General features: G+C 46.0%; 1 protein-coding gene and 1 non-coding gene across 2 annotated transcripts in view; both read left to right on the top strand.

Moving 5' to 3' along the window:
• EDEM2 (ER degradation enhancing alpha-mannosidase like protein 2) overlaps positions 1–25276 on the top strand; it is a 33352-nt gene extending 8076 nt beyond the window's left edge. Inside the window, exons 5-11 of the mRNA XM_514601.5 lie at positions 2618–2743; positions 5674–5885; positions 8839–8980; positions 14249–14373; positions 16598–16742; positions 21916–22037; positions 24709–25276. Coding sequence (XP_514601.1) covers positions 2618–2743; positions 5674–5885; positions 8839–8980; positions 14249–14373; positions 16598–16742; positions 21916–22037; positions 24709–25209 — 1373 coding nt within the window. The 3' untranslated portion in view covers positions 25210–25276. The remainder of the gene's footprint in view (positions 1–2617; positions 2744–5673; positions 5886–8838; positions 8981–14248; positions 14374–16597; positions 16743–21915; positions 22038–24708) is intronic.
• On the top strand, positions 23432–23503 carry LOC112206577 (small nucleolar RNA SNORD56). The gene has a single exon (XR_002940994.1). It is a non-coding gene; the product is annotated as a small nucleolar RNA SNORD56 (small nucleolar RNA).
• Positions 25277–26435: the final 1159 nt, after the last annotated feature.

Below are 26435 nucleotides of genomic sequence, written 5' to 3'. Positions count from 1 at the left end.
CTTAGAGAACATCCTGACCTATATGCTACAGTTATATATTTTAGTTATTTGTTTTAAACCTTCCATACATTATAATTTTTGTTCTATATTGTTGAAGTTTTGCATTTACACATAAATTTACCACTTTTTTTGTTGTTGTTGGTTTGAAATAGAGTCTCACTCTGCCACCCAGGCTGGAGTGCAGTGGCGCGATCTTGGCTCACCTCCACCTCCTGGGTTTAAACGATTCTCCTGCCTCAGCCTCCAGAGTAGCTGGGATTACAGGTGTGCACCACCACACCAGGCTAATTTTTGTATTTTTAGTAGAGATGGTGTTTCACCACATTGGCCAGGCTGGTCTCAAACTCCTGATCTTGAGTGATCCACCTGCTTTGGCTTCCCAAAGTGCTGGAATTACAGGTGTGAGCCACTGTGCCTGGCCTATTTACCACTTTTTTGACTATTTTTTCTTTTCGTGTCTCAGACCTTTTCTCTAAAGTATTTCCTTTAGAATTTCCTTTAATGCAGGTGTGTGCTTCATAAACATTCCCAGCTTTTGTTTATATGAAAATGTCTTTATTCCACTGTCTTTGGTTGGCCTTTGAGTGATATTTTTGCTGGGTGTATGGTTCTAGGTTGATGATTACTTTCTCTTATTGTGTTAAAAAATTTTTCCATTATCTTCTGGTTTCATTATTGTTAATAAGTAATCTGTCAATGTAATTATTATTTATTTGTAGAGAATCTTGTTTTGGTTTTCACTTTGGCTGTCTTCTCCTTTTAAAAACTTTTTGTTATGGAAAACTTCAAACATAAAAGTAGAGAAAATAGCATAATGAACCAGACGTGCCCATCACCCAGCATTAATAATTATTATTACATGGATTCTGGCTGCATTCGAGATCATTTTTCCCTTTGGTGTTCTGCAGTTTTACCATAATGTACATACATGTAGATTTCTTTTCTTTCTTTCTTTTCTTTTTTTTTTGTTTTTTGAGATGGAGTCTCGCTCTGTCGCCCAGGCTGGAGTGCAATGGCATGATCTCAGCTCACTGCAACCTCTGCCTCCTGGGTTCAAGCAATTCTCCTGCCTCAGCCTCCCGAGTAGCTGGGACTACAGGCGCACAACGCCACGCCCGGCTAATTTTTTGTATTTTTAATAGAGACAGGGTTTCACCGTGTTTACCAGGCTGGTCACGAACTCCTGAGCTCAGGCAGTCCACCTGCCTCAGCCTCCCAAAGTGCTGGGATTACAGGCATGAGCCACCGTGCCCAGACTTTTTTTTTTTTTTTGAGACGGAGTCTCACTCTGTCACCCAGGCTGGAGTGCAGTGGTGCAATCTTGGCTCACTGCAACCTCCACCTCCTGGGTTTAAGCCATTCTTCTGCCTCAGCCTCCCAAGTAGCTGGGACTGCAGGCGCCTGCCACCACGCCCAGCTAATATTTTGTATTTTTAGTAGAGACAGGGTTTCACCATTTTAGCCGCGATGGTCTCCATCTCCTGACCTCGTGATCTCCACCTCGGCTCCCAAAGTGCTGGGATTACAGATGTGAGCCACCATGCCTGGCCTACATAGGGACCTTTTATCAGACTTCCACTTGGGGCAGGTCTGACCTTGGTCTCCTATTCCCCCTCTGCAGGGAGGAGGGGAATTTTGAAACTTAGGGTCACCAGTTATTTTCATTGAGAGGGCCACTCAGGATATCTATTTAGCTGTATTTCCAAGAACCTTTGTGTCTTTTTAAAAGTTCTAAGTAGGCCGGGTGCGGTGGCTCATGCCTGTAAACCCAGCACTTTGGGAGGCTGAGGCAGGTGGATCATGAGGTCAGGAGATCGAGACCATCCTGGCTAGCACAGTGAAACACCGTGTCTACAAAAAAAATACAAAAAAATTAGCCGGGCATGGTGGTGAGCTCCTGTAGTCCCAGCTACTCGGGAGGCTGAGGCAGGAGAACGGCGTGAACCTGGGAGGCGGAGCTTGCAGTGAGCCGAAATCGCGCCACTGCACTCCAGCCTAGGTGACAGAGCGAGACTCCGTCTCAAAAAAAAAAAAAAAAAAAAGTTCTACATATTGCATAATAAGTTGAAATAGATAAATTAGTAAAATAAAGGTAATAACCACCATTACCCCTTCCCCCCAGGTATGACAGGTGACTGGGAGACAGACAGAGTGACAAATGGAATGAGCATGGGCTTTGGAATCAAAGATACTCAGCCCTACCACCTACTAGATGGGTGACCTGGGGCAAGTCACTTTATCTCATGGAACCTCAGTATCTTCATACGAAGAGGGGGCAGTAGTACTTAGTGCTTGGTACACAATAGGGACTTACAAAAAATAGCCACTGTTCCTGTGATGAACCAAGAGAAGAAAACCCCATAAACTTAACACCATAGAAATATGTGGGATTAAGGGACTCTTTTTTCGCTGGGTGGCTCTAGCTCCTTCCCAGTGAGCCACCCCAACAGAGTGAGGTTTTTGTTTGTTTGTTTTTACCCGTGAAATAGCCTCAGGAGGTCCTGAGAACATGCGCCCCACAATAGAGTGTTTATGTTTAACTCGCACAGGGGAAAGATCCTTGATCCCTTGGTCTTTCCCTTTGGACTGTGCCATTTGCTTTCTGTGCCATCTGTAGTGGTAGGAGGACTCCTGTCTGCTCATCTGCTCTCCAAGAAGGCTGGGGTGGAAGTAGAGGCTGGATGGCCCTGTTCCGGGCCTCTCCTGAGAATGGCTGAGGAGGCGGCCCGAAAACTCCTCCCAGGTAAGACCCACACAGAGATGGGGCAGAGACGAAGTCCGGTAGGTCCTGCTTCCCTTGCTGAAGATGAGAGTGGCAGTGCTGAATTAATTCCTGGTATTTCTCACCAGGTGTATTTGGTCTTTCTACCCACCAGGCACCCACCATGGAAATCAGGAGTGTCCTGGGCATTTTAAGGGCCTGCTGGGGCCCTGACCCAGATGGATGAGTTGACCTCATTATTGTTTGCAGGGGATGGTTGAAGGTGGCCAGCCTGGTGGGTGGAAGGCCATTACCCTTATTTTGAATGAGCCCATTTGTCCCCTCCCAGGTACTACAGTTATTCCACACACTGCTGGAGTAACAGGGGCCCAGGGAAGGCTGTTGGTGTGAGCATTAGCAGCCCTGGATTCTAGACTCAGCTCTGCCAGCCAACATCGTGACCAAGCCACTCTTTCTCTTCACAGTTTGTTGTTTGTTTGTTTGTGATGGAGTCTTGCTCTGTCGCCCAGGCTGGAGTGCAGTGGCACAATCTCAAGTCACTGTAACCACCGCCTCCTGGGTTCAAGCAATTCTTTTGCTTCAGCCTCTTGAGTAGCTGGGATTACAGGCGCCTGCCACCATGCCCAGCTCATTTTTGTATTTTTTAGTAGAGATGAAGTTTCGCCACGTTGATCAGGCTGGTCTCAAACTCCTGACCTCAAGTGATCTGGCTGCCTCGGCCTCCCAAAGTGCTGGGATTACAGGCATGAGCCACTGTGTCTGGCCTCTCTCCACAGTTTGGTTTCCCCATCTATCAAATGAGAATCATAATTTCTACCTCCCTACCACATCGGGTTTTGGAGAGGCTAAAATGAGGTCAGGAAGGAGAAACTGCTTAGAGAACGTCCAACACTTTTAAAACGAGAGGGATTTGTTTTGTGGCTAAGCTGTGTCCAGGGCTGCAGGCCAAGCCTCCATGTTTTTGTCTAGTGGGGCAGTAACACCAGGCTCAGTAGCATCAACTGTACACTGTGTTCCCTTCAGGGTGTGGTGGAGGCTCTGAGGACTGTTCACACCCAGACACGTCACACTGTGCTTTCCATCACCTCTTGGCTATCTCACTTATTTATCCCTTTTCTTTCTTAATTTTTTTTTTTTTTTTTTTTCAGACAGGGTCTTGCTCTGTCACCCAGGCTGGAGTGCAGTGGCGTGATCATGGCTCACTGCAGCCTCTCGAACTTCTGGGCTCAGTTGATTCTCCCACCTCAGCCTCCTGAGTAGCTGGGATTACAGGCAGACGCCACCATGCATGGCTAAATTTTTTTTTGTAGAGATGGGGTTTCACCATGTTGCCCAGGCTGGTCTTGAACTCCCGGGATCAAGTGATCCACCTGCCTTGGACTCCCAAAGTGTTGGGATTACAGGCGTGAGCCACCACACCCAGCCTCTTTATCCTTCTCACATAGCACTTGCCTCTCCTTTGGGGGAGAGCTGAGGATAGCGGGTGAGCTGGGTTCAGGTCTCACTCATGGCTCATGGCTCATGGCTTGAGCGTCTCCTTGCAGACATTGTGTCCTGTGTGATTCATCCCTGGAGGAAACTCTGGAAACTCTGCCTAGCTGCTCCTCCTTTATAATTTAATTATTTTTGGTCATTGGTCATTTTATAAAAAAAGGTCAAGAAACAGGATTTTGTCACTCCTCTTCTTTTTATTACAGCCTGACTTTTTCTGAAATATTGCTTAGAGCCCTTCCTGGTTGTGACTTGCTCTCCCGCTGGTGCCTGCCAGATTGCAAGTTTCTTGTCTGTGGCAGACACAGTTGCTAGACCCTGTGGTTCTTGGAAGTGTCGACACCTTTGTTCACAGTTTGATGACGCATAGGCTGCTCTGGAGTTGTTTGACCTTTAGGCCCGGAGAGGAAATCTCTGCCTCTGGCTGGTTGTCCAGTTCTCGTCTTGAACCAGAAGGCACTTGGGTGCCACTTGGGTGGGGCGGGCAGAGAACTGGACTGGGGCTGGGGTGGGCACAAGGGGAGGCGTTCCCATCCCAGCTCTGTTTGACTCTCTCTGTGTGACCTGTGGCTGAATTACTTCTTTACAGGCATGGTTTTCCCTACCTATAAATCGAGGGCCATACTATTTCCGTGGTTTAGTGGTTTATATCCTATTTTGCTTCCCTTTAAAAATAATTTAGCCCCTATACTCTTTATTTAAAGCAGAGATCTTTATTTAAAGTCTATGAATGGCTTTGTTTATTATTATTATTATTTTGAGACAGGGTCTCGCTCTGTCGCCCAGGCTGGAGTGCAGTGGTGCAATCTCGGCTCACTGCAGCCCACGCCTCTTGGGTTCAAACGATTCTCGTGCCTCAATCTCCCAGATAGCCAGAATTACAGGCGTGCGCCACCACGCTTGCCTAATTTTTGTATTTTTAGTAGAGACGGGGTTTCACCATGTTGGCCAGGCTGGTCTCGAACTCCTGGCCTCAAGTGATCTGCCTGCCTTGGCCACCCAAAGTGCTGGGATTATAGGCGTGAGCCAAAAGTCTATGAATGGCTTTGAACGGGGCTTACTCTTGTCATTATGCCACAAGCCCCACCACTTTCTGTGGCTTAAACCCTGCCTGCATCACAATAAGTTACCTGCCTGGGCTTTGAAGGCGTAGTGTAAAATAAATAAAAATAGCTAAAGCTCTCTAGCTAAAGCGAGTGTGTGTGGAGCACAGCCTGCTCCCTGCCCCCTCATGACGAGCAGGAACCCAAGGTTATGCAGAGCAGTGTTTGACAGCATCTGGGCTGGGTGGCTGCTCAGGGCCCTCCAGTTATGACATTTATCTTTCTCTGGCTCAGACTCTAGCAGGACACCCAGGAGAAAGAGGGAAGTGCTGGCTAAGGTCCCAGGCTTTGGGCGTGTATCAGAACTATCCCTATCCCCCTGCTCCTGTCCGGGGTCATAATTTGTCGATTGTTCAGCCTTTCAGACCCCCACTGGCATGCCATATGGAACAGTGAACTTACTTCATGGCGTGAACCCAGGAGAGACCCCTGTCACCTGTACGGCAGGGATTGGGACCTTCATTGTTGAATTTGCCACCCTGAGCAGCCTCACTGGTGACCCGGTGTTTGAAGATGTGGCCAGAGTGGCTTTGATGCGCCTCTGGGAGAGCCGGTCAGATATCGGGCTGGTAGGTTCGCTGCTGCCCTTCCTGTTTGAGTCCCTGCTTACGAGGCCCAGGGCTCTGAGCAATAAGTTGCAGTCAAGCCAAGGAAAACTTTGGGTGACCTTGGGAGTGGTCCAGGATTTGGGCTCAGGACACCAAAAATAGACCAAGCCTCCAATTCAAGTTTGGCTTGGAGTGGGGAGGAGAGTGGGAAAGCACGTTTCTGGCAGGCAGCAGGGGCTGCATTCAGCTTTGACCAGTTGAGATTCTCTGATTTCTAGGAAGAGGGTCGTATGTTTCATGCCCCTGACTCACTTGACGGCTTCAGATCATCAGCTCGTCCGGCCTTCATTTTTAGCGTCTATCTGTATTTGCTGTGTTTCTTAGGACACCGGTTCTGAGAGATACTGAGTGGCAGTTGCATGAAAAAATGAGTCTTGGCCAATTAAGTTAGGGGAATATTAGATATAATATCCCCCCCTTTTTTGGAGAGTCAGAATGCACATGAGCAGAATAAAAATCCTCTAGTAAAGAAATCTATTCAACTTTGTTTAATTTAACATTTCCCAAACTTATTTAACACCAGAGCTTCCCTTTATCTTCCAGTACTATTAACCCATGGAAATTGAACACACTTTGGACCAGATGATCTCTAAGGTCAGTTTCAGCTTCTAAATGGGATAATCAATAAGATTAACAGTAATTGAGCCAAAGCCATCCAGGACATAACACTGGATTTAGTCAGAACTGGATTCAAGCCCTGGCCTTGCTACATCGAAACTGTGTGACCCTGAGCAAGTCACTCAACCTCTCTGGTCCTCAGTTACTTCAGCAGTAACGTTAATATATTAATACCAACTTTGCTGAGTCACTCTGACTTAGGAAGACTGCATTTAGGTCTAGGCGCATTTTATGCAGTCTGGTGCTAATTCAGCTTGAAAAGTAAAGCTTGTGTGAGGACTCCCCGAAAATCCCTTAAGAAGGTGCCCCCCTAAGGCTGGGTGCGGTGGCTCACGCCTGTAATTCCAGCACTTTGGGAGACTGAGGTGGGCGGATCACCTGAGATTGGGAGTTCGAGACCAGCCTGACCAACATGGAGAAACCCCATCTCTACTAAAAAATACAAAATTAGCCGGGCGTGGTGGTGCATGCCTGTAATCCCAGCTACTTGGGAGGCTGAGGCAGGAGAATTGCCTGAACCTGGGAGGCGGAGGTTGGGATGAGCCGAGATCGCGCCATTGCACTCCAGCCTGGGCAACAAGAGCGAAACTCCGTCTCAAAAAAAAAAAAAGGTGCCCCGCTGGAGACCTGTAGTAAATCCCTTAGTCCATCTCAGGCAGGTTTTGCTCCAGCAGTGGGACCGTAGTAGACTCTGTTGGTGCCATGCCCATATCCTCTCAACTCTTACCATTTCCATGCACACTGGCCAGTCTTCCAACTGCCATCACCTGCGCCTCTTTGCCTGTGGGTCTCCTCTGGTGCCTGGAGCCACTCTGCTTGCCTTTGGCTGAGGGTACCAGGATTTAATGCTACCCATGAGTAGCTCTCAAGCCGGTAACTGATACTGATGGGAGTTGGTGGATAAACATTCCAGTTCCCTGCCGCTTTGGTGGGATCACTCCGAAGCTGGAGCTCTACACTGAATTCCTAAGCTCCCCAGCAAGATTGAACTCCAGTTCCCATGGTGGAAACCTGCCTGATGGCATACCCCTTAAATGCCGCCTCCCTTGCCCTGCCTCACTTCCCCCTCCTCTACTGGTGTTTACAAGGACTTACCTTCCAAATCAACTACTTTCAGGCAGAATGAGGTTGTGCTCCTGGGGGGACACAAACCAACATGGAACAGTTAGCTATTTCTTTGAGTACCAGATGAAGTTACCAGCTTCCATGAGGGTCTAAGCCATATGAAAAATACATATATTTGGCTGGGCGCAGTGGCTCACGCCTGTAATCCCAGCACTTTGGGAGGCCGAGGCAGGTGTATCACCTGAGGTCGGGAGTTCGAGACCAGCCTGACCAACATGGAGAAACCATGTCTCTACTAAAAATACAAAAAATAAAATAAATACAATAAAATAGAAAAATACATATCTTTGTTTATTTTTTTGAGACAGAGTCTCCCCGTCGCCCAGGCTGGAGTGCAGTGGCACGATCTCGGCTCACTGCAACTTCCCCCTCTTGGGTTCAAGTGATTCTCATGCCTCTGCCTCCTGAGTAGCTGGGATTATAGGCACACACCACCATGCCTGGCTAATTTTTGTGTTTTTATTAGAGACAGGGTTTTACCATGTTGGCCAAGTTGGTCTCGGACTTCTGACCTCAAGTGATTTTGCCCCCCTCAGCCTCCCAACGTGCTGGGATTATAGGCATGAGCCACCGCGCCTGGCCGGCATTGCCAATTTTTAACAGTCTCTACAGAGACTGAACAATTAAAAAAAAAAAAAGTCAAAGGATACAAAAAAGGGTACTCAGTGACATTGGTGAAGTCCCCTTTTGCCCCTGTCTCCAGCTATTCGGTTTCTCTCCTTAGAACCACTCTGTCAGCTTCTTGGTGGATGTTCTTATTGAGTTAATTTATGGAAATACGTAAAGCACGTCTGTGTCTTCAGATACTGGAATCACATGCTGGGTGCTGAGAAATCAAGACAGATTGCGGCAACAGCAAATTCTCATCTCCCATCTCACACTCACTCTAGGCAGGACATAAACACTCCAAATCATTTTTCTTTTTCATTTTTTGCTCAATGTGTATAATTAAGTCCTCATAAATGTGTATGAGATGCATCTCTACTATGCAGATGTACAGGAAGGCTGGCCATGATCCAGCATTGCCCTTCCCTCTCAGAGTCTGCATGTTTCCCAAGAAGCACTGGGGCGCCTGCCCTGCATCTCCCTGGGCAGTCAGGGTTGGGGGTGAGTAGATCCTTCTTTGGCCATCGGCCTTCCCGTTGGGACCGTGTGTCTTTCTCTCTCTCAGGTCGGCAACCACATTGATGTGCTCACTGGCAAGTGGGTGGCCCAGGACGCAGGCATCGGGGCTGGCGTGGACTCCTACTTTGAGTACTTGGTGAAAGGAGCCATCCTGCTTCAGGATAAGAAGCTCATGGCCATGTTCCTAGGTAAAAACGGCAGAGTAAGGGAGCTTTTCCCCTCATTTTTCTTGTTGATGTGTGATTTGTTTAAAAACTTTTTTTTGAGACAGAATCTTGCTCCATCTCCCAGGCTGGAGTGCAGTGGCACAATCTAGGCTCACTGCAACCTCTGCCTCCCAGGTTCAAGTGATTCTCATGCCTCAGCCTCCTGAGTAGCTGGGCATGTGATGGTGTGGACTACAGGCGCACACCATCACATCCAGCTAATTTTTGTATTTTTAGTAGAAACGGGGTTTCACCATGTTGGCCAGGCTGGTCTCAAACTCCGGACCTCAGGTGATCTGCCCGCCTTGGCCTCCCAAAGTGTTGGGATCACAGGTGTGAGCCACCACGCCTGGCCTGAGTGCCTGCAGAATCAGTTCTGAATTCAGAGTCACTGTGGACTTACACTGCCCACTTCATGCCCACTACAGCACTTCGTGCCTTCTTGCAAAAGCCAACTGAAGCATGCTGCATTCTGTGTATGTAGCCCTGGATTTCTTATCTCCTGGCCATTGCACATGGCATCTTCTTTGCCTAGAATGTCTTTTTTCCTGTCTTCCTATGTCCAAATTCTTTTCACCCTTCAAAGCCTAACTTAAATGTCGCCTTGCCCAGGAAGTAGCTTGATCCTTCTACAGAATTTAGGACCTTCAGCATCTTTCTTGCAGTTAGCTCTCATCAACAGTTACAGCTCTACAAATTGAATGCAGAATCCATGCCTTATTCATCTTATGTTCCCCACAGTGCTTTACATGTGGTGGGTAATAGATTAATACCTGTTGAATAAATACATCTTACCCGCCAGGCCCTTAGACACTAGCAATCTTGAGGAATTGTTGAGCACCTAATTACTATTATTATTATAGCTACAGTAGTCCCCCGTTATCCACAGTTTTGATTTCCATGGTTTCAGTTATCCATGGTCAACTGCAGTCTGAAAATAGGTGAGTACAGTCAGATACGATATTTTGAGGCTGGGTGCAGTGGCTCACGCCTGTAGTCCCAGTTCTTTGGAAGTGAGGATTGTTTGAGGCCAGGAGTTTGAGACCAGCCTGGGCAATATAGTAAGACCCCCTCTCTAAAAAAACAAAGATATTTTGAGGCACTAAATTTACATAATTTCTTTTTTTCCTGTCTCTTACCAAAAAGACAAATTCACATAACTTCTATAACATATATTGTTATACTTGTTCTGTTTTATTATTAGTTATTGTTGTTAATCTCTTCCCATGCCTAATTTATAAATTAAACTTTTTCGGCTAGGCACAGTGGCTCATGCCTTTAATCCCAGTGCTTTGGGAAGCTGAGGCAAGAGAATTGCTTGACCCCAGAAGTTCAAGATCAGCCTGGGCAACATGGTGAGACCTCGTCTCTACAAAAAATAAAAAAAAATTTGCTGGGCATGATGGTGCGTGCCTGTAGTCCCCACTACTTGGGAGGCCGAGGTGAAGGATTGCTTGACCCTGGGAGGTCAAGGGTGCAGTGAACCGTGATCATACCACTGCATTTCAGCCTGGGTGACAGAGTAAGACCCTGTCTCAAAAATAAAAATTTTTAAAAATTTAATGAATTAAGAATTCTCATAGATGTGTATGTATAGGAAAACAGTAGTCACGCATTGCTTAATGATAGGGGTATAGTCTGAGAATTGCATCGTTAGGTGATTTCATCATTGTGCAAACATCATAGGGTGTACTTAAGCAAACCTAGATGGTATAGCCAACTACACACCTAGGCTATATGGTGTAGCCTATTGCTCCTAGGCTACAAACCTGTACAGCATGTTACTCTACTGAATACTATAGACAATTGTAATAGAATGGTAAGTATGTATATAAACATAGAAAAAGTACAGTACAAATACAGTATAAAAGGGCACATGAATGAAGTTCACAGGACAGGAAGTTGCTCTGGGTGAGTCAGTGAGTGGTGAGTGAATGTCAAGGTCTAGGACATTACACTATTGTAAACTTTATAAATACTGTACACTTAGGCTATACTAAATTTATTTAAATTTTTTTTTCTTTCTCCAGTAATAAATTTTTTTTTTTTTTGAGATGGAGTCTTGCTCTGTTGCCCAGGCTGGAGTGCAATGGCATGATCTTGGTTTACTGCAACCTCTGCTTCCCCAGTTCAAGTGATTCTCCTGCCTCAGCCTCCTGAGTAGCTGGGATTACAGGCGCCTACCACCATGCCTGGCTGATTTTTTTTTTCTTTAAAGACAGAGTCTCACTCTGTTGCCCAGGCTGGAGTACAGTGACGCAATATCGGCTCGCTGCAACCTCCGCCTCCCGGGTTCTAGCAATTCTCCTTCCTCAGCCTCCCGAGTAGCTGGGATTACAGGTGCATGCTGCCACGCCCAGCTAATTTTTTGTATTTTAGTAGAGATGGGGTTTCACTGTGTTGCCCGGGCTGGTCTTGAACTCCTGAGCTCAGGCAATCCACCCGCCTCGGCCTCCCAAAGTGCTAGGATTACAGGCGTGAGCCACTGTGCCTGGCCTAATTTTTGTATTTTTAGTAGAGATGGATGGGTTTTCACCATGTTGGCCAGGCTGGTCTCAAACTCCTGATCTCAGGTGATCTCCACCCACCTTGGCCTCCCAAAGTGCTGGGATTAGAGGCGTGAGCCACCATGCCTGGCCTCCAATAATAAATTAACGTTAGCTTACTGTAACTTTTTTACTTTATAAACTTTAAAATTTTTAAAAACTTTTTGACTCATTTGTAATAATGCTTAGCTTAAAACACATTGTACAGCTATACAGAAATATTTTATTTATATCCTTATTCTCTAAGTTTTTTTCTGTTTTTAGTTTTTTATTTTGTTTTTACCTTTTAGACTTTTTTGTTAAAAACTAAGCTACAAACACACATTAGCCTAGGCCTAGGGTCAGTGTCATCAATATCACTGTCTTCCACTTCCCCATGTTATCCTGCTAGAAGGTCTTTGGGGGCAGTAACACTCACAGAGCTGTTGTTATCTCAGATGATTGATAACAATGCCTTCTGGAATTCCTTGAAGGACCTGCCTGAAGCTGTTTCATTTTTTTTTTTTTTTTTTTAGACGGAGTTTTGCTTATGTTGCCCAGGCTGGAGTGCAGTGGCACCATCTCGGCTCACTGCAACCTCCGCCTCCCAGGTTCAATTCTCCTGTGATTTTCCTGTCTCAGCCTCCTGAGCAGCTGGGATTATAGGCACCCACCACTACGCCCAGCTAATTTTTGTTTTTGTTTTTATTTTTTTTTGGAGACAGAGTCTTGCTCTGTTGCCCAGGCTGGAGTGCAGTGGTGTGATCTCCGCTCACTACAAACTCCACCTCCCGGATTCACGCCATTCTCCTGCCTCAGCCTCCCGAGTAGCTGGGATTACAGGCGCCCGCCACCACACCCAGCTAATTTTTTTGTATTTTTAGTAGAGATGGGGTTTCACCGTGTTAGGCAGGATGGTCTAACACTGACCTCGTGATCCGCCCACCTCGCCCTCCCACAGTGCTGGGATTACAGGTGTGAGCCACCACGCCCAGCCGACTTTTTTTATATAAGAGGAAGGAGTTATCTAATGATAATAATATAGTAAATACATAAACGCGTAAATGGTTGTTTATTAAATATCATGTACTATACGTAATTGTATGTGTTATACTTTTATGACTGGCAGCACAGTAGGTGTGTTTACACCAGTATCACCACAAACAAGTAAGTAATGCATTGCATTATAAAATTACAACAGCTGTGATATCTTTAGGCTGTGGTGATTTTTCACCTCTATTATAATCTTATAGGACCACCATCTCTACAGTTCAGTGTTGACCAACATGTTGTTATATGGCACATGACTGTATATAGAGTTTATTTAGTACTATCCATGGTTTCAGACATCCACTGAGGGTCTTGGAACATATTCTCCTCACATAAGGGGGGACTACTTTACTCATTTATTCAACAGATATTTATTGAATACCATGGATGTGCCAAGCATTGTGCCAAGCTCTGAACATGGACTGTTTCATATAATCCTTACAACTCCTGTTTGAGATTATCTTATTTATTTGCATGTATATTTGGTACTTTGTTCATTCAGAAAATGTTTATTGCTCATTGTACTAGTGTGGGGGATTCTGCAGTAGACAAAACAAAGTCCTAGGCCTCATGGATTTACAATCTAGGGGAGAGAGATGAGGGATAAATTCAAGTTCCTACTAGAATGTAAGTTCTCTGAAGGCTGGATTTTGTCTTGTTTACAAACTCATAGGAACCTGGAACCTGGTAGGTGCTTAGCGAATGTTTGTGGTATAAATAAATGACTGAAAAATTCCACAGATACCTAACATTACTGTATTAGACCATTTTCACTGCTGATAAAGACATACTCAAGACTGGGTAATTCATAAAGAGAAAGAGGTTTAATGGACTCACAGTTCCACATGGCTGGGGAGGCCTCACAATCGTGGCGGAAGGCGAAAGGCACATCTTACATGGTGCAGGCAAGAGAGAATGAGAGCCAAGTGAAAGGGGAAACCTCTTATAAAACCATCAGATCTTGTGAGACTTATTCACTACCATGAGAACAGTATGGGGGAAACGGCCCCCATGATTCAATTATCTCCCACCAGGTCCCTTCCACAACACGTGAGAAATATGGGAGCTACAATTCAAGGTGAGATTTAGGTGGGGACACAGCCAAACCACATCAATTATTTTCTGCTTTTTTCTTTTTGAGATGGAGTTTCACTCTTGTTGCCCAGGCTGGAGTGCAATGGTGCGATCTCAGCTCACGGCAACCTCCGCCTCCTGGGTTCAAGCAATTCTCCTTCCTCAGCCTCCCAAGTAGCTGAGATTACAGGCATGCACCACCACACCTGGCTAATTTTGTATTTTTAGTAGAGACAGGGTTTCTCCGTGTTGGTCACGCTGGTCTCGAACTCCCAATCTCAGGTGATCCGCCCACCTCGGCCTCCCAAAGTGCTGGGATTATAGATGTGAGCCACCACGCCTGGCCTCCCCATTTTATAGATCATAAGGCTGAGGCTTAAAAGGGAAAAACCCACCCCAGGTCACGGTTAGCAAGTGGTAGAGCTGGAGCTGGAATTTGAGCTGGAAGTTTGACTCCAGAATCCATGCTCTTGTCTAGCCTCCTTGCCTCATTGCATCCTGGTGCTCTTTCCAAAGTGTAAGTTCTCGCTTCCGCTGTCCAGGCCTGCCTTTTTTCTCCCTAATCACTCATATGTCCATTATCCCATCTCCCCCACTGCAGAGTATAACAAAGCCATCCGGAACTACACCCGCTTCGATGACTGGTACCTGTGGGTTCAGATGTACAAGGGGACTGTGTCCATGCCAGTCTTCCAGTCCTTGGAGGCCTACTGGCCTGGTCTTCAGGTAGGAATGATCAAAGAATGTGACCATCTTTCTATGAGTCTGGCAAAGCAAGCTCATTCTGATGTATAAGTCAAATAAGGTACTTTGTTAGTTGCTTGAGTACTTTTTTTGGAGGGACAGGTTGAGGATGGAAGAGAGACCTAGAGTGAATTAGATAGATTTAGAGTTCTGCCAAATTGAGTGTCAGGAACTGAGCTTCCAGTTTGCCATGGAGTGTTACAGTACTTAAAGTCGACAGTGCATTTCCAGTCTGGGCAGGAATGGCCATTGGCAACAGCTGTTTCTCCACTGGGCGTTTCTGTCCAATCTCATTCTTGACAGTGGGCCTCAGGAAGGGCAGGAAGCAGCTTGTGCCGCTGTGCCATCTCGTTGTTTTTCCATTACATGGTCTGGTAGAGTTGCAGCTGGAAGGATCTTAGAGCTTATCTAATCTACCCCACTTTGGTGTTCCAAAATAGTGCATGTACCAAAATGTTTTTATAATCTACGTTTTTAAAAGTTTTAAGAAAAAGTTGTCCCACCTGGGCAACATAGTGAGACCTCATCTCTACAAAAAATAAAAAATTAGGTCGGGCGTGGTGGCTCAGGCCTATAATCCCAGCACTTTGGCAGGCCGAGGCAGGCGGATCATAAGGTTAGGAGATTGAGACCATCCTGGCTAACACGGTGAAACCCCATCTCTACTAAAAATACAAAAAATTAGCTGGGCGTGGTGGCGGGCGCCTGTAGTCCCAGCTACTCGGGAGGCTGAGGCAGGAGAATGGCATGAACCCGGGAGGCGGAGCTTGCAGTGAGCTGAGATTGCGCCACTGCACTCCAGCCTGGATGACAGAGCAAGACTCCGTCTCAAAAAAATAAAAATAAATAAATAAAAATAAAAATAAAAAATTAGCCTAGTGTGGTGGCACATACCTGTAGTCCCAGCTACTCAGGAGACTGCAGTGGAAGGATTGCTTGAACCCAGAAGATCAAGGCTGCAGTGAGCCATGATCATGCCACTGCAGCCTGGGTGACAGAGTGAGACCCTGTCTCAAAAAAAAAAAAAAAAAAAAAAAAATGGCCACCGGGTTTCTATCCAGAATAACCAGGTAGACATTGTGTCATTTACCAAGAAGGGAAAAAGGCCAAAGTAGGGAGGCAATTTTGTGGGAAAGTAAGGGAACCAAGAATTTTGTTTAGGAAGTGCCAAGTTTGTTCTGTCCATGAGACATCCAATGAAGATGTCAGGGTCAGCTGCTTCCCTGTGAGATTACATTAATAGTAATGGCTACTTAGCAATAGCTGGTAAAATTATAAATGCATATATCCTTTGACCCAGTGATCCTAATTCTGAAAATGTATCTTACACATAACATTTTACATCTATTTGATGTGACATATATACAGAATTATTTGTTGCCACATTAGTTGTTGGAACCAATTCAAATAAAAATATCTGAAAGCCAAATTTCCATATCTAAAAATATGGAGATAATTAATATCCCTATTAATAAAGAACCAAAGGCTATTTTTTAGTGTGGGGAAAATAACATATACTCATGCATAAAGAAACTCTGGAAGGTTATACAAGAAACCAGTAATGTTTATCTGAGGCCAGGCAAGATGGGTGATGGTTGTAATCCCAGCACTTTGGAAGGCTGAGGTAGGAGGATCACTTGAGCCCAGGAGATTAAGACCAGCCTGGGCAACAAAGTGAGACCCCCATCTCTACAGAAAATAAAAAAATTAGCACTGGGAGGCTGAGGTGAGAGGATCTCTTGAGCCCAGGAGGTCAAGGCTGTAATGAACCGTGATTGTGCCACTGCACTCCAGCCTAGGTGACAGAACGAGACCCTGTCTCAAAAACAAAAACAAAAATGGTTATCTTTTGGGGGTGTGGTGTGGGAGTGAGCCTTAGCACAAACTTTTCTCTATTCTTAGAATTTTTAACTGGCTGGCCGAATTCCAGAACTGTTAGCTGACATTGACTCTGAAGATTTAGGGACTTAATATACAATCTTTGTTCCTTCCAACAATGCATGAGATAGGTGGTGTATTTTACGTTTTATAGATGGGGCTCAGAGAAGTCCAGTGCCTGGCTCAGCACCACACTGAGTAACTGGCAGACTCAGGGATTGATTCAAGGCCTTTTTGGCCCCGCAGATTTTACTTTGTCTTTTCTTAAGGTTGTCTGTGGGGTTTTATGCCTGGTGTCTACCTGCCTGACAGCCACTTTCTCCCACAGAGCCTCATTGGAGACATTGACAATGCCATGCGGACCTTCCTCAACTACTACACTGTATGGAAGCAGTTTGGGGGGCTCCCGGAATTCTACAACATTCCTCAGGGATACACAGTGGAGAAGCGAGAGGGCTACCCACTTCGGCCAGGTGAGCAGCATTTCTGGCTTGTCATCTGCCCACAGGCTCTGGTTCCTGAAACCCCAAATCCCCTCTACAAGGCTCCATGCTCCACAACTGCCCACAAGTTCATTTCTTTCCATCTGTTCCTTTCAGTGGCTCTGGGTGGTTTTCTTACTAGGAGTTAATTATCCCCATGTTTTCAGATATGGAAACTGAGGCCTAGTGGGATGAAATGGCTTGCCTCTGGCTCTTAAGTGCAGGAGCTAGGCCTGGAACCCAGGGCTCCTAACTAAATTGCATGCTCTTTTTTATTTTATTTTTTTTGAGATGGAGTTTCGCTATTGTTGCCCAGACTGAAGTGCAATGCTGTGATCTCGGCTCACCGCAACCTCCGCCTCCTGGGTTCAAGCGATTCTCCTGCCTCAGCCTCCCGAGTAGCTGGGATTACAGGCATGAGCCACCATGCCCAGCTAATTTTGTATTTTTAGTAGAGATGGAGTTTCTCCGTGTTGGTCAGGCTGGTCTTGAACTCCCAGCCTCAGGTGATCCGCCCACCTTGGCCTCCCAAAGTGCTGGGATTACAGATGTGAGCCACCGCGACTGGCCCCATATGCTCTTTCAAATCAGGAAATGAGTGAGAAGGAAAAGGCCAAGGTTGACTCCTTTTGAGCTCCTGCCATCAGGATTTCAGAAGTGTAGGCAAGCTTCCTAAGTGCATGGGTCAGATAAATTATGCTTACGTGTATGGAATGTTAGAACTTTGGGACGGACCTTAGGAATTACCTAGTCTCTTCCACCTCCCCATTTGCAGCTCAGAATCAAGCAAAGGACTATATTTGAGACACTCTCATAGGTTCCTTTCTAGCCCTGATGTCATTTGATTCACTTCAGGGAAGCTGAAAATTGTGAGGAGGGAAAGAAAAAGGGGGACAAAGGAAGGAAGCTTAGTCAGCACACATAGTCATCCCCCACCCCAAAATAGGCTATGAGCCCATTGTCTTAGACACTTCCCACTTTCCCACCTGAATTGCCTTTTAGCCATGGGACAGGCCTTCTGGTTATCCTGCCTTCCTCTACCCCATTTCCTTCCTCTTCTAACTCAAGTGATTATCGTAGGAGGTGTAGAGGGGACCAGGAGAGGGAATAAAGAGCAAATTCATCAACTTTTGACTCCTTAGAGGCCACTGTTATTGATGTTTCTCATGCATTTGTTCTCATGGCATGTTTTTAAAACAGGAAACTTGGTTGGGCATGGTGGCTCACGCCTGTAATCCCAGCACTTTGGGAGGCCAAGGCAGGTGGATCACCTGAAGTCAGGAGTTTGAGACCAGCCTGGCCAACATGGTGAAACCCCATCTCTACTAAAAATACAAAATTAGCTGGGCATGGTGGCGTGCACCTGTAATCTCAGCTACTGGGGAGGCTGAGACAGTAGAATCGCTTGAACCCGGGAGGTAGAAGTTGCAGTGAGCTGAGATCACGCCATTGCACTCCAGCCTGGGCAAAAAAGAGCAAAACTCCATCTCAAAAAAATAAATAAGTAAATTTTAAAAATAAGAAGCTCTGAGAAGGTATCGTATCTGTTGTTACCAACAGGTAAAGATTAGGGTTTGGAACTAAATGTAAGACATAGGCTTGCACAATCTTAGGGTTAGAGGGAACCTGAGAGGTGTTCTAATTGGAATTTTCCTAATATGGCCCTGTCAAGTGGTTATCTAGTTTTTGCTTAGTTACCACGAGTGACAAGGAGCTTGCTACTTAACAGAGGCAACCTGTTCCATTTGGGACAGGCTGGCAGGAAGGCATTCATGGAAAGTAAGACACTACTGGCCAGACGCAGTGGCTTATGCCTGTAATCCCAGCACTCTGGAAGGCTGAGGCAGGAGGATCATTTAAGCCCAGGGGTTCAAGATCAGCCTGGGCAACATAGCAAGACCTTGTCTCTATAAGAAATATAAATAAATTAGCCAAGAGTGGTGTTGCATGCCTGTAGTCCCATCCCAGCTACCTGGGAGGATCACTTGAGCCCAGGTGGTCGTAGCTGCAGTGAGCCATGATTGCGCCACTGCAATCCAGCCTGGGCAATGGAGTGAGACCCTGTCTCCAAAAAAAAAAACATAAGGCACCGCTGTCAGGAATCCAGGAGTGCGTTAATCCAGTCATCCCTCCTACCCCAAAACAATGGCAAATAGGAGATAAGGACTACTCTTTCACTAAATTGGCCAGAGCCCTATACTTTCGTATATGTCTCTCTGATCAGCAGTGTTGGAGCACAGAGCCTAGCCTAAAGGCCTCTGCAGGCTTTTACCTCCCTCTAAGTCCAAATCTGAACTTTGGGCTGTCTCCTTCCTCTAGAGCAGGGATTCCCCAACCCCCAGGCCATGGACCGGTACAAGTCCGTGGCCTGTTAGAAACCAGGCCACACAGCAGGAGGTGAGCGGCGTGTGAGCAAGCAAAGCTTCATCTATATTTATAGCTGCTCCTCATCGCTCACATTGCTGCCTGAGCTCCGCCTCTTGTCTTATCCGTGGTGGCATTAGACGTTCATAGGAGCACAAACCCTATTGTGAACTGCATATGTGAGGGATCTAGGTTGTGTGCTCCTTAGGAGAAGCTGATGCCTGATGATCTGTCACTGTCATCCATCAACCCCAGATAGGGCTGTCTAGTTGCAGGAAAACAAACTCAGGGCTCCCACTGACTCTACATTATGGTGGATTGTATAATTATTTCATTATATATTACAATGTAATAATAATATAAATAAAGTGCACAATAAATGTAATGCACATGAATTATCCCAAAACCATCTCCTACAAGCCCAGTTCATGGAAAAATTGTCTTCCACGAAACTGGTCCCTGGTGCCAAAACGTTTGGGGACCACTGCTCGACAGAGTTGGTCAGATGCACAGGAAAGTAAAGCAATAACTAACATGCTTAGGAGGCCCATATGTGAGGAGAGAAGCGTGATGGCTGGTCATGAGGGCACCGGCCCACCAGCTGCTAGAAGCAGAAGAGGGCTGGGTGTGGTGGCTCACGCCTGTAATCCCAGCACTTTGGGAGGCCAAGGCGGTGGATCAACTGAAGTCAGGAGTTCGAGACCAGCCTGACCAATATGGCGAAACCCTGTCTCTACTAAAAATACAAAAATTAGCCGGGCACGGTGGCATGTGCCTGTAGTCCCAGCTACTCAGGAGGCTGAGCCAGGAGAATTGCTTGAACCTGGGAGGCAGAGGTTGCAGTGAGCCAAGATCATGCCATTGCACTCTAGCCTGGGTAACACAGCAAAATTCCCTCTCAAAAAAAAAAAAAAAAAAAAAAAAAAAGAAGAAGCCGAAAAAAGAAGCAGAAGAGGAGGCCTCCCATGAGGGCACTGTCTTTTCTGCCTTTGAACACACAGAATGTGTTCATCTAGTAATGAATGTACCCTAGTCTGTGCCTTAGAATATGAGCAATTAGATTAGCAATTGTCTAGAGGCCTGTGAGGAGAGGGGAGGAGGAAGTAAGAGAGAACTGGGGAGATAGGCAGAGACCTTTTCTCTAAAATAAGAACCAGAGGCTGGTGCAGTGACTCACGCCTGTTATCTCAACACTTCAGGAAGCCAAGACTGGCGGATGACTTGAGGTCAGGAGTTTGAGACCAGCCTGGCCAACATGGCGAAACCCTGTCTCCACTAAAAATACAAAAATTAGGCCTGGTGGCTCATGCCTGTAATTCCAGCTACTTGGGAGGTTGAGGCATGAGAATCCCTTGAACCCAGGAGGCAGAGTTGCAGTGAGCGGAGATCGCACCATGGCACTCCAGCCTGGGTGACAGAGTGAGACTCTGTCACAAAAAAGTAATTAACGGAATAAAATAAGAACTAGAGTTTGCAGCAATAAGCCAAAAGGGACAGAAGCACTGATCAAGCCCAGGAGGAAACAGGACAGGAGAAGGTCAGGGGGAGATGATGGTATAGAAAGGAGACAGGGGTTCTTCTCTCTCTTAGAAAAGATGGATGAAGTAGAAAAACATACTGAGCTGAGGCCACCCTTGAAGTCAACTCTACAACAGTTCTTCAGGTATTTGAAAGCAATAAACACATTTTTTTTGGATTTCCTTATCTCTAGAATAAATATTCTCATCTGGACCCACTCCTGTTGGCTAATATTCATCTTAAGGTAGAGCTCATGTCTTAACATCAAGTTCCAGTTGTGGCATAGAATTGGGCAAGACAAAACATCACTTTTTCTGGGCACAGCGAACTGATGACTACATCTTTGTTAGATTGACGGTTTGGTGGTTTATTTTATTTTATTTTTTTAATTTTTATTTTTTGAGATAAGGTCTCACTCTTGCCATCCAGGCTGGAGTGCCGCAGTGGCTTAATCATGGCTCACTGCAGCCTCAAACTCCTGGGCTCAAGTGATCCTCCTACTTGTAGTAGTCATGATGCTCATGACTACAGGTGCATGCCACACCCAGCCAATCATTTTTAATTTTTGTAGAGACAAGATCTCGCCATGTTGCCCAGGCTGGTCTCAAACTCCTGGGTTCAAACGATCCTCTCACCTTGGCCTCCCAAAGTGCTGGGATTACAGGCGTGAGCCACCCACCATGCCTGGCCTGCTCTTGGATATCTCAGCCTTTTCTTTTGGTCCATCCTATCTTAGAACGAGCCTTATGATGGCAAGCTCTTACTCTTCTTTTGAGTTTTAGAATTAGGTTAGACTCTGAGTGACAGGAAAAAAAATAGTAGCTTAATTAGGATAGAAATGTATTTCTCTCTCATGTTCTGGGCTTATATGGCTCGCCATGGTGTCCTTAATCCCACCTAGCTGTTAGAATCGTTGTTAGTGTTGGCAGCCAGGCAGCCTGTGCTTAGCTAAAGTTAGGAATCCTGCTACTAAGGAGGAAGCGGGGAACAGATATTGGGAATTAGGCAACAACCTCCGCCACCTTCTCTATGCCAGAACCTGGCCACCTTTCTCTCCCTTGTGGTGGAAGTCACTGGTCAGCCTTAATGCTGGTCTCCACTGAGCTTCAAGCTTTGGGTATACTGGCTCTGAAACTCAGCATTGGGTGAGGTATCCTGTGTTCCTGCTAGTTGGGGCCTTATGGACAAGATACGGAGGGGAGTAGTCCCTCATGGCCCTAAGAGGCCCCAGGCCATCTCTGTGCAGCCACTGAGTGAGGAGGGTCTGCTTTGGATTTTGCAGAACTTATTGAAAGCGCAATGTACCTCTACCGTGCCACGGGGGATCCCACCCTCCTAGAACTCGGAAGAGATGCTGTGGAATCCATTGAAAAAATCAGCAAGGTGGAGTGCGGATTTGCAACAGTAAGTGTTTGCATGGCCCCAAGAACTGGGAAGAGTCTCCCCTTGCTGCTAAAAAGCCTCTTTAAGGGTAGAGCTTTGGGAGTTCTGACATATCAGCACTAGAAGGGACCTTGGAGATATACATAATGCTCATATTTTACAGATGGGGAGACCAAAGAACAGAGAAGCTAAGTGCCTTGCTAAAGATCTCACAGCTAGTAGAGGTAGAGCTAGGATTAGTTCCTTGGGATCTTGACCCCGGCCCTTGGCATTCCTCCCACAGTGGAGATCTTTGATCTGTTTGAATAGGTGACTTTGAAAAGGTGAGTTTAGCGAAAAGTTTTGTGAGACACTAAAATAGATTTTAAGGGGAATCCAGAGTCCCATAGCCCTATATTCAAACCTGGGACTCCTTAACAAAGCAGTCCTGCTTAGTCTCACAGATATTTCTTGAATGTCTTTCACATGCCAGGCACTCTGCTAGGCCCAAGGGTTACAGCAGTGGCCTTGCTCTCATGGAGCTTACATTTTAATGAGAAAAAAACCATGAATGTGTATCTGGTAGACAGAAGGCCAGTGTGGCTGGAGCGGAGCAAGCAAGGAGAAAAGTGGGAAGAGATAAGGTCCCAGAGGTAGGCAGGGGCTAGATCACGTAGGGTTTTGTGTAAGCCACAGGAAAGAGTTTGGGGTTTTTTTTCTACTTGGAATGTGAAGCCTTGGTGGGATTTACAGCAGAGCAGTGACATGATCTGATTTGTATTTTAGAAAGATCGCTTTGGCTGCTCTGTGGAGAATAGATTGAAAGGGTCAAAGGTGAGAGCCATCTCACATCCATGCAGGAACCAAGCAGGCAAGATATAAATACGAAAGTAGAAGAAAATAGTCTGGAAGAAAATCCCCTGAAAAGCTACAGAGTTGGTGTTGGGGTATGGAATTCAAAACAACAACAAAACACTTATTTTGCAAAAGTTTGTAATGTGATTATATTCTATAAGTAAAATATAGATATGTGTAGGGGAAGAGAGAAGACCTACATGTGGAAGGGAAAAAATAAACCCCTGATATGATTTGGTTTTAATATGCTGTATTGTGTGAAAAACCAAAATGATAAGCCCACTGGGGCCTTCCTAGGAATGCTGGGCTCATTTCCATGAACATGAAGCCCTTTGGAGGTCTTCCATGGTGAATGATGGGAACAGGGGTCTGACCTTTGTCAAACAGGGCAAGGAAATAATCATCTTGATACATCAAGACCATATTTGAGTCATATTTTTAAATGTAAGATAGAGTCCACTGAGAATGTTTTGTTTAGAAGTATTACTAATTCTGAGAAGCTAAAATAAATGTTTGTAGCAAGTAATCTTAGTCATCCATGCCTGAAAACTCAGTTGAAATTCTCTAAATAAGACTCCTTACTAAAACAATGTCAATAATTTTCATCAACAGCAGTTGAACCTAGTAAGTGTCGATACTTTGGGTCTGAGTGGAGAAAAAAAGACCCCTTATTAGTTGCTTACAAAAACTTGGTAATTGGCCAGGCGCAGTGGCTCAGGCTTGTAATCCCGGCACTTTGGGAGGCCAAGGCAGGCGGATCACGAGGTCAGGAGTTCAAGACCAGCCTGACCAACATGGTGAAACCCTGTCTCTACTAAAAATACAAAAAAAATTACCTGGGTGTGGTGGCATGCGCCTGTAGTCCCAGCTACTCTGGAGGCTGAGGCAGGAGAATTGCTTGAACCCGGGAGGCAGAGGTTGCAGTGAGCCGAGACCATGCCATTGCACTCCAGCCTGGGCAACAGAGTGAAACTCCATCTCTAAAAAAAGAAAAAACTTGGTAATCATCTGAATGCCCTTCCAAGGAGGATTAGCTAAGTAAATGGTGATCCGTTTTTACGATGGAATACTCTGCCATCATTAAAAGGGATGATTAGCTCTATGTTTATAGTCACAAAAAGTTGGGATAAAGGGGATAGGAGATTGTCATGTCATAGAGCAAGGTTAGCGGAGACCTTTCTGGTGAGGAAGCATTTGAGCAGAGACCTGAAGGAAGGGAGGGAACAAGCTATGAGAAAAACTGGAGGCGGAGTGCTCCAGGCTGAAAGAACCACAGATGCAAAGAGCCCGAAGCAGGAGGGTGCTGTGCTAGCTCAGGACAGAAAGGCAGCAGCTGGAGCTCTTAGAGTGGTAAGAGGTGAGGGCAGGAAGGGAGCAGGGGCCAGGTCATGACTTGCATTTTTATCCTGCATGAAATGGAGGGTTCATAGAAAGTTGTGAGTAGAGAATTGACAGGAAGACTTATGTTATACAGATACTGTAGGGGCTTGGTGTGTGTCTCACGCCTGTTATCCTGGCACTTTGGGAGGCCAAGGTAGGAGGAATTGCGTGAGCCCAGGGATTTGAGACCAGCCTGGGCAACATGGTGTGAGACCCTGTCCCTATTTTTTAAAATAGTGTGTGTATATATAAACTGCAGGGCTAAGATTGGAAGCTGGGAGCCCATTTGGAAGCTTATGTGATAATCCAGGTGAGAGATGATGGTGGCTTGGGAAAGAGTGAAGTTCTGAAAAGTTCAGTGATTTGCTCACAGGCCCTCTGCTGCTTTGTGGCAGAACAGGCCTTCTTAAGGGATTGCCTGACCCTTACTACCAAATTGTGATGGTGTTCCAACTTGCTTCCTTCTCCCACATGTCAGATCAAAGATCTGCGAGACCACAAGCTGGACAACCGCATGGAGTCGTTCTTCCTGGCCGAGACTGTGAAATACCTCTACCTCCTGTTTGACCCAACCAACTTCATCCACAACAATGGGTCCACCTTCGACGCGGTGATCACCCCCTATGGGGAGTGTATCCTGGGGGCTGGGGGGTACATCTTCAACACAGAAGCTCACCCCATTGACCCTGCCGCCCTGCACTGCTGCCAGAGGCTGAAGGAAGAGCAGTGGGAGGTGGAGGACTTGATGAGGGAATTCTACTCTCTCAAACGGAGCAGGTCGAAATTTCAGAAAAAGACTGTTAGTTCGGGGCCATGGGAACCTCCAGCAAGGCCAGGAACACTCTTCTCACCGGAAAACCATGACCAGGCAAGGGAGAGGAAGCCTGCCAAACAGAAGGTCCCACTTCTCAGCTGCCCCAGTCAGCCCTTCACCTCCAAGTTGGCATTACTGGGACAGGTTTTCCTAGACTCCTCATAACCACTGGATAATTTTTTTATTTTTATTTTTTTGAGGCTAAACTATAATAAATTACTTTTGGCTATCATATTTTGGTTATCATGTTTTACATATTGGGCTATTTCATGAGATTTCATTCAAAGAAAGGATTGGTGGCTACGGGCAAGTGTGACTCTAGTTAATTTTCTCATGCAGCTGGAGAGACGGCTAAATGCGGTTAGCTGGCTCCAAAGATCCTAGGGGTCGATAGTTGAATCTCCCTTCCTTTTCTGGTGTCTTTGTGGAAAGTGTTGTCATGAATGTATTTCTTTGTTAGTTCTTGCTCCAACATGTGCTTCTTACTTTTTTTTTTTTTTTTTTTTTTTTTGAGACAGAGTCTCACTCAGTCGCCCAGGCTGGAGTGCAGTGGTGTGATCTCGGCTCACTGCAACCTCTGCCTCCCAGGTTCAAGCAATTCTCCAGCCTCAGCCTCCTGAGTAACTGGGACTATAGGCGTGCATCTGGCTACACCGCATCTGGCTAATTTTTTTATTTTTATTTTTATTTTTTGTATTTTTAGTAGAGATGAGGTTTCACCATGTTGCCTAGGCTGGTCTCGAACTCCTGACGTCAGGTGATCCACCCGCCTCGGCCTCCCAAAGTGCTGGGATTATGGGCGTGAGCCACCATGCCCGGCTGCTTCTTACTCTTTAGTTGACCTATCTATCCACCTGTCATTCCAAGCAACGAAGATTTATTAAGCACCTTTTTTCTTTTGAGACAGGGTCTCCCTCTGTCACCCAGGTTGGAATGTAGTGGCATGATCATGACTCACTGCAGCCTCGACCTCCCAGGCTCGAGTGATCCTCCCATCTCAGCCTCTGGAGTAGCTGGGACCACAGGCACACACCACTATAATTTGCCTGATTTTTAAAAATTTTTTTGCAGAGACAGTGTCTCCCTATGTTGCCCAGGCTGATATCAAACTCCTGGGCTCAAACAATCCCCTGCCTCAGCCTCCTGATTAACTGGGATTTCAGGCGTGAGCCATGGGGCTGGGCAGGCACCTTTGTGTGCCAGCCCCAGCCCCAGAGGTTCAGCAGCAAACAAGGCAAACAGTTTTTATTCTTGTGAAACTAAATTTCTAGCAGAAAGAAATAACCTAGTAAATAGATAAAGTAACATTGTGATCAGTTCCATGAAGAAAACGGGCTGTGTTAGAAAACAATGGGGAAAGACAAGCTGCTTTAGATAGGGTGGGTGGAAAA

The sequence above is a fragment of the Pan troglodytes genome, chromosome 21, assembly GCF_028858775.2.
Source record: "Pan troglodytes isolate AG18354 chromosome 21, NHGRI_mPanTro3-v2.0_pri, whole genome shotgun sequence".
Taxonomy (NCBI): Eukaryota; Metazoa; Chordata; class Mammalia; order Primates; family Hominidae; genus Pan; species Pan troglodytes.
The sequence above is the reverse complement of the archived record's forward strand: the minus strand, read 5'-3'. Positions and strand labels throughout refer to the sequence as shown.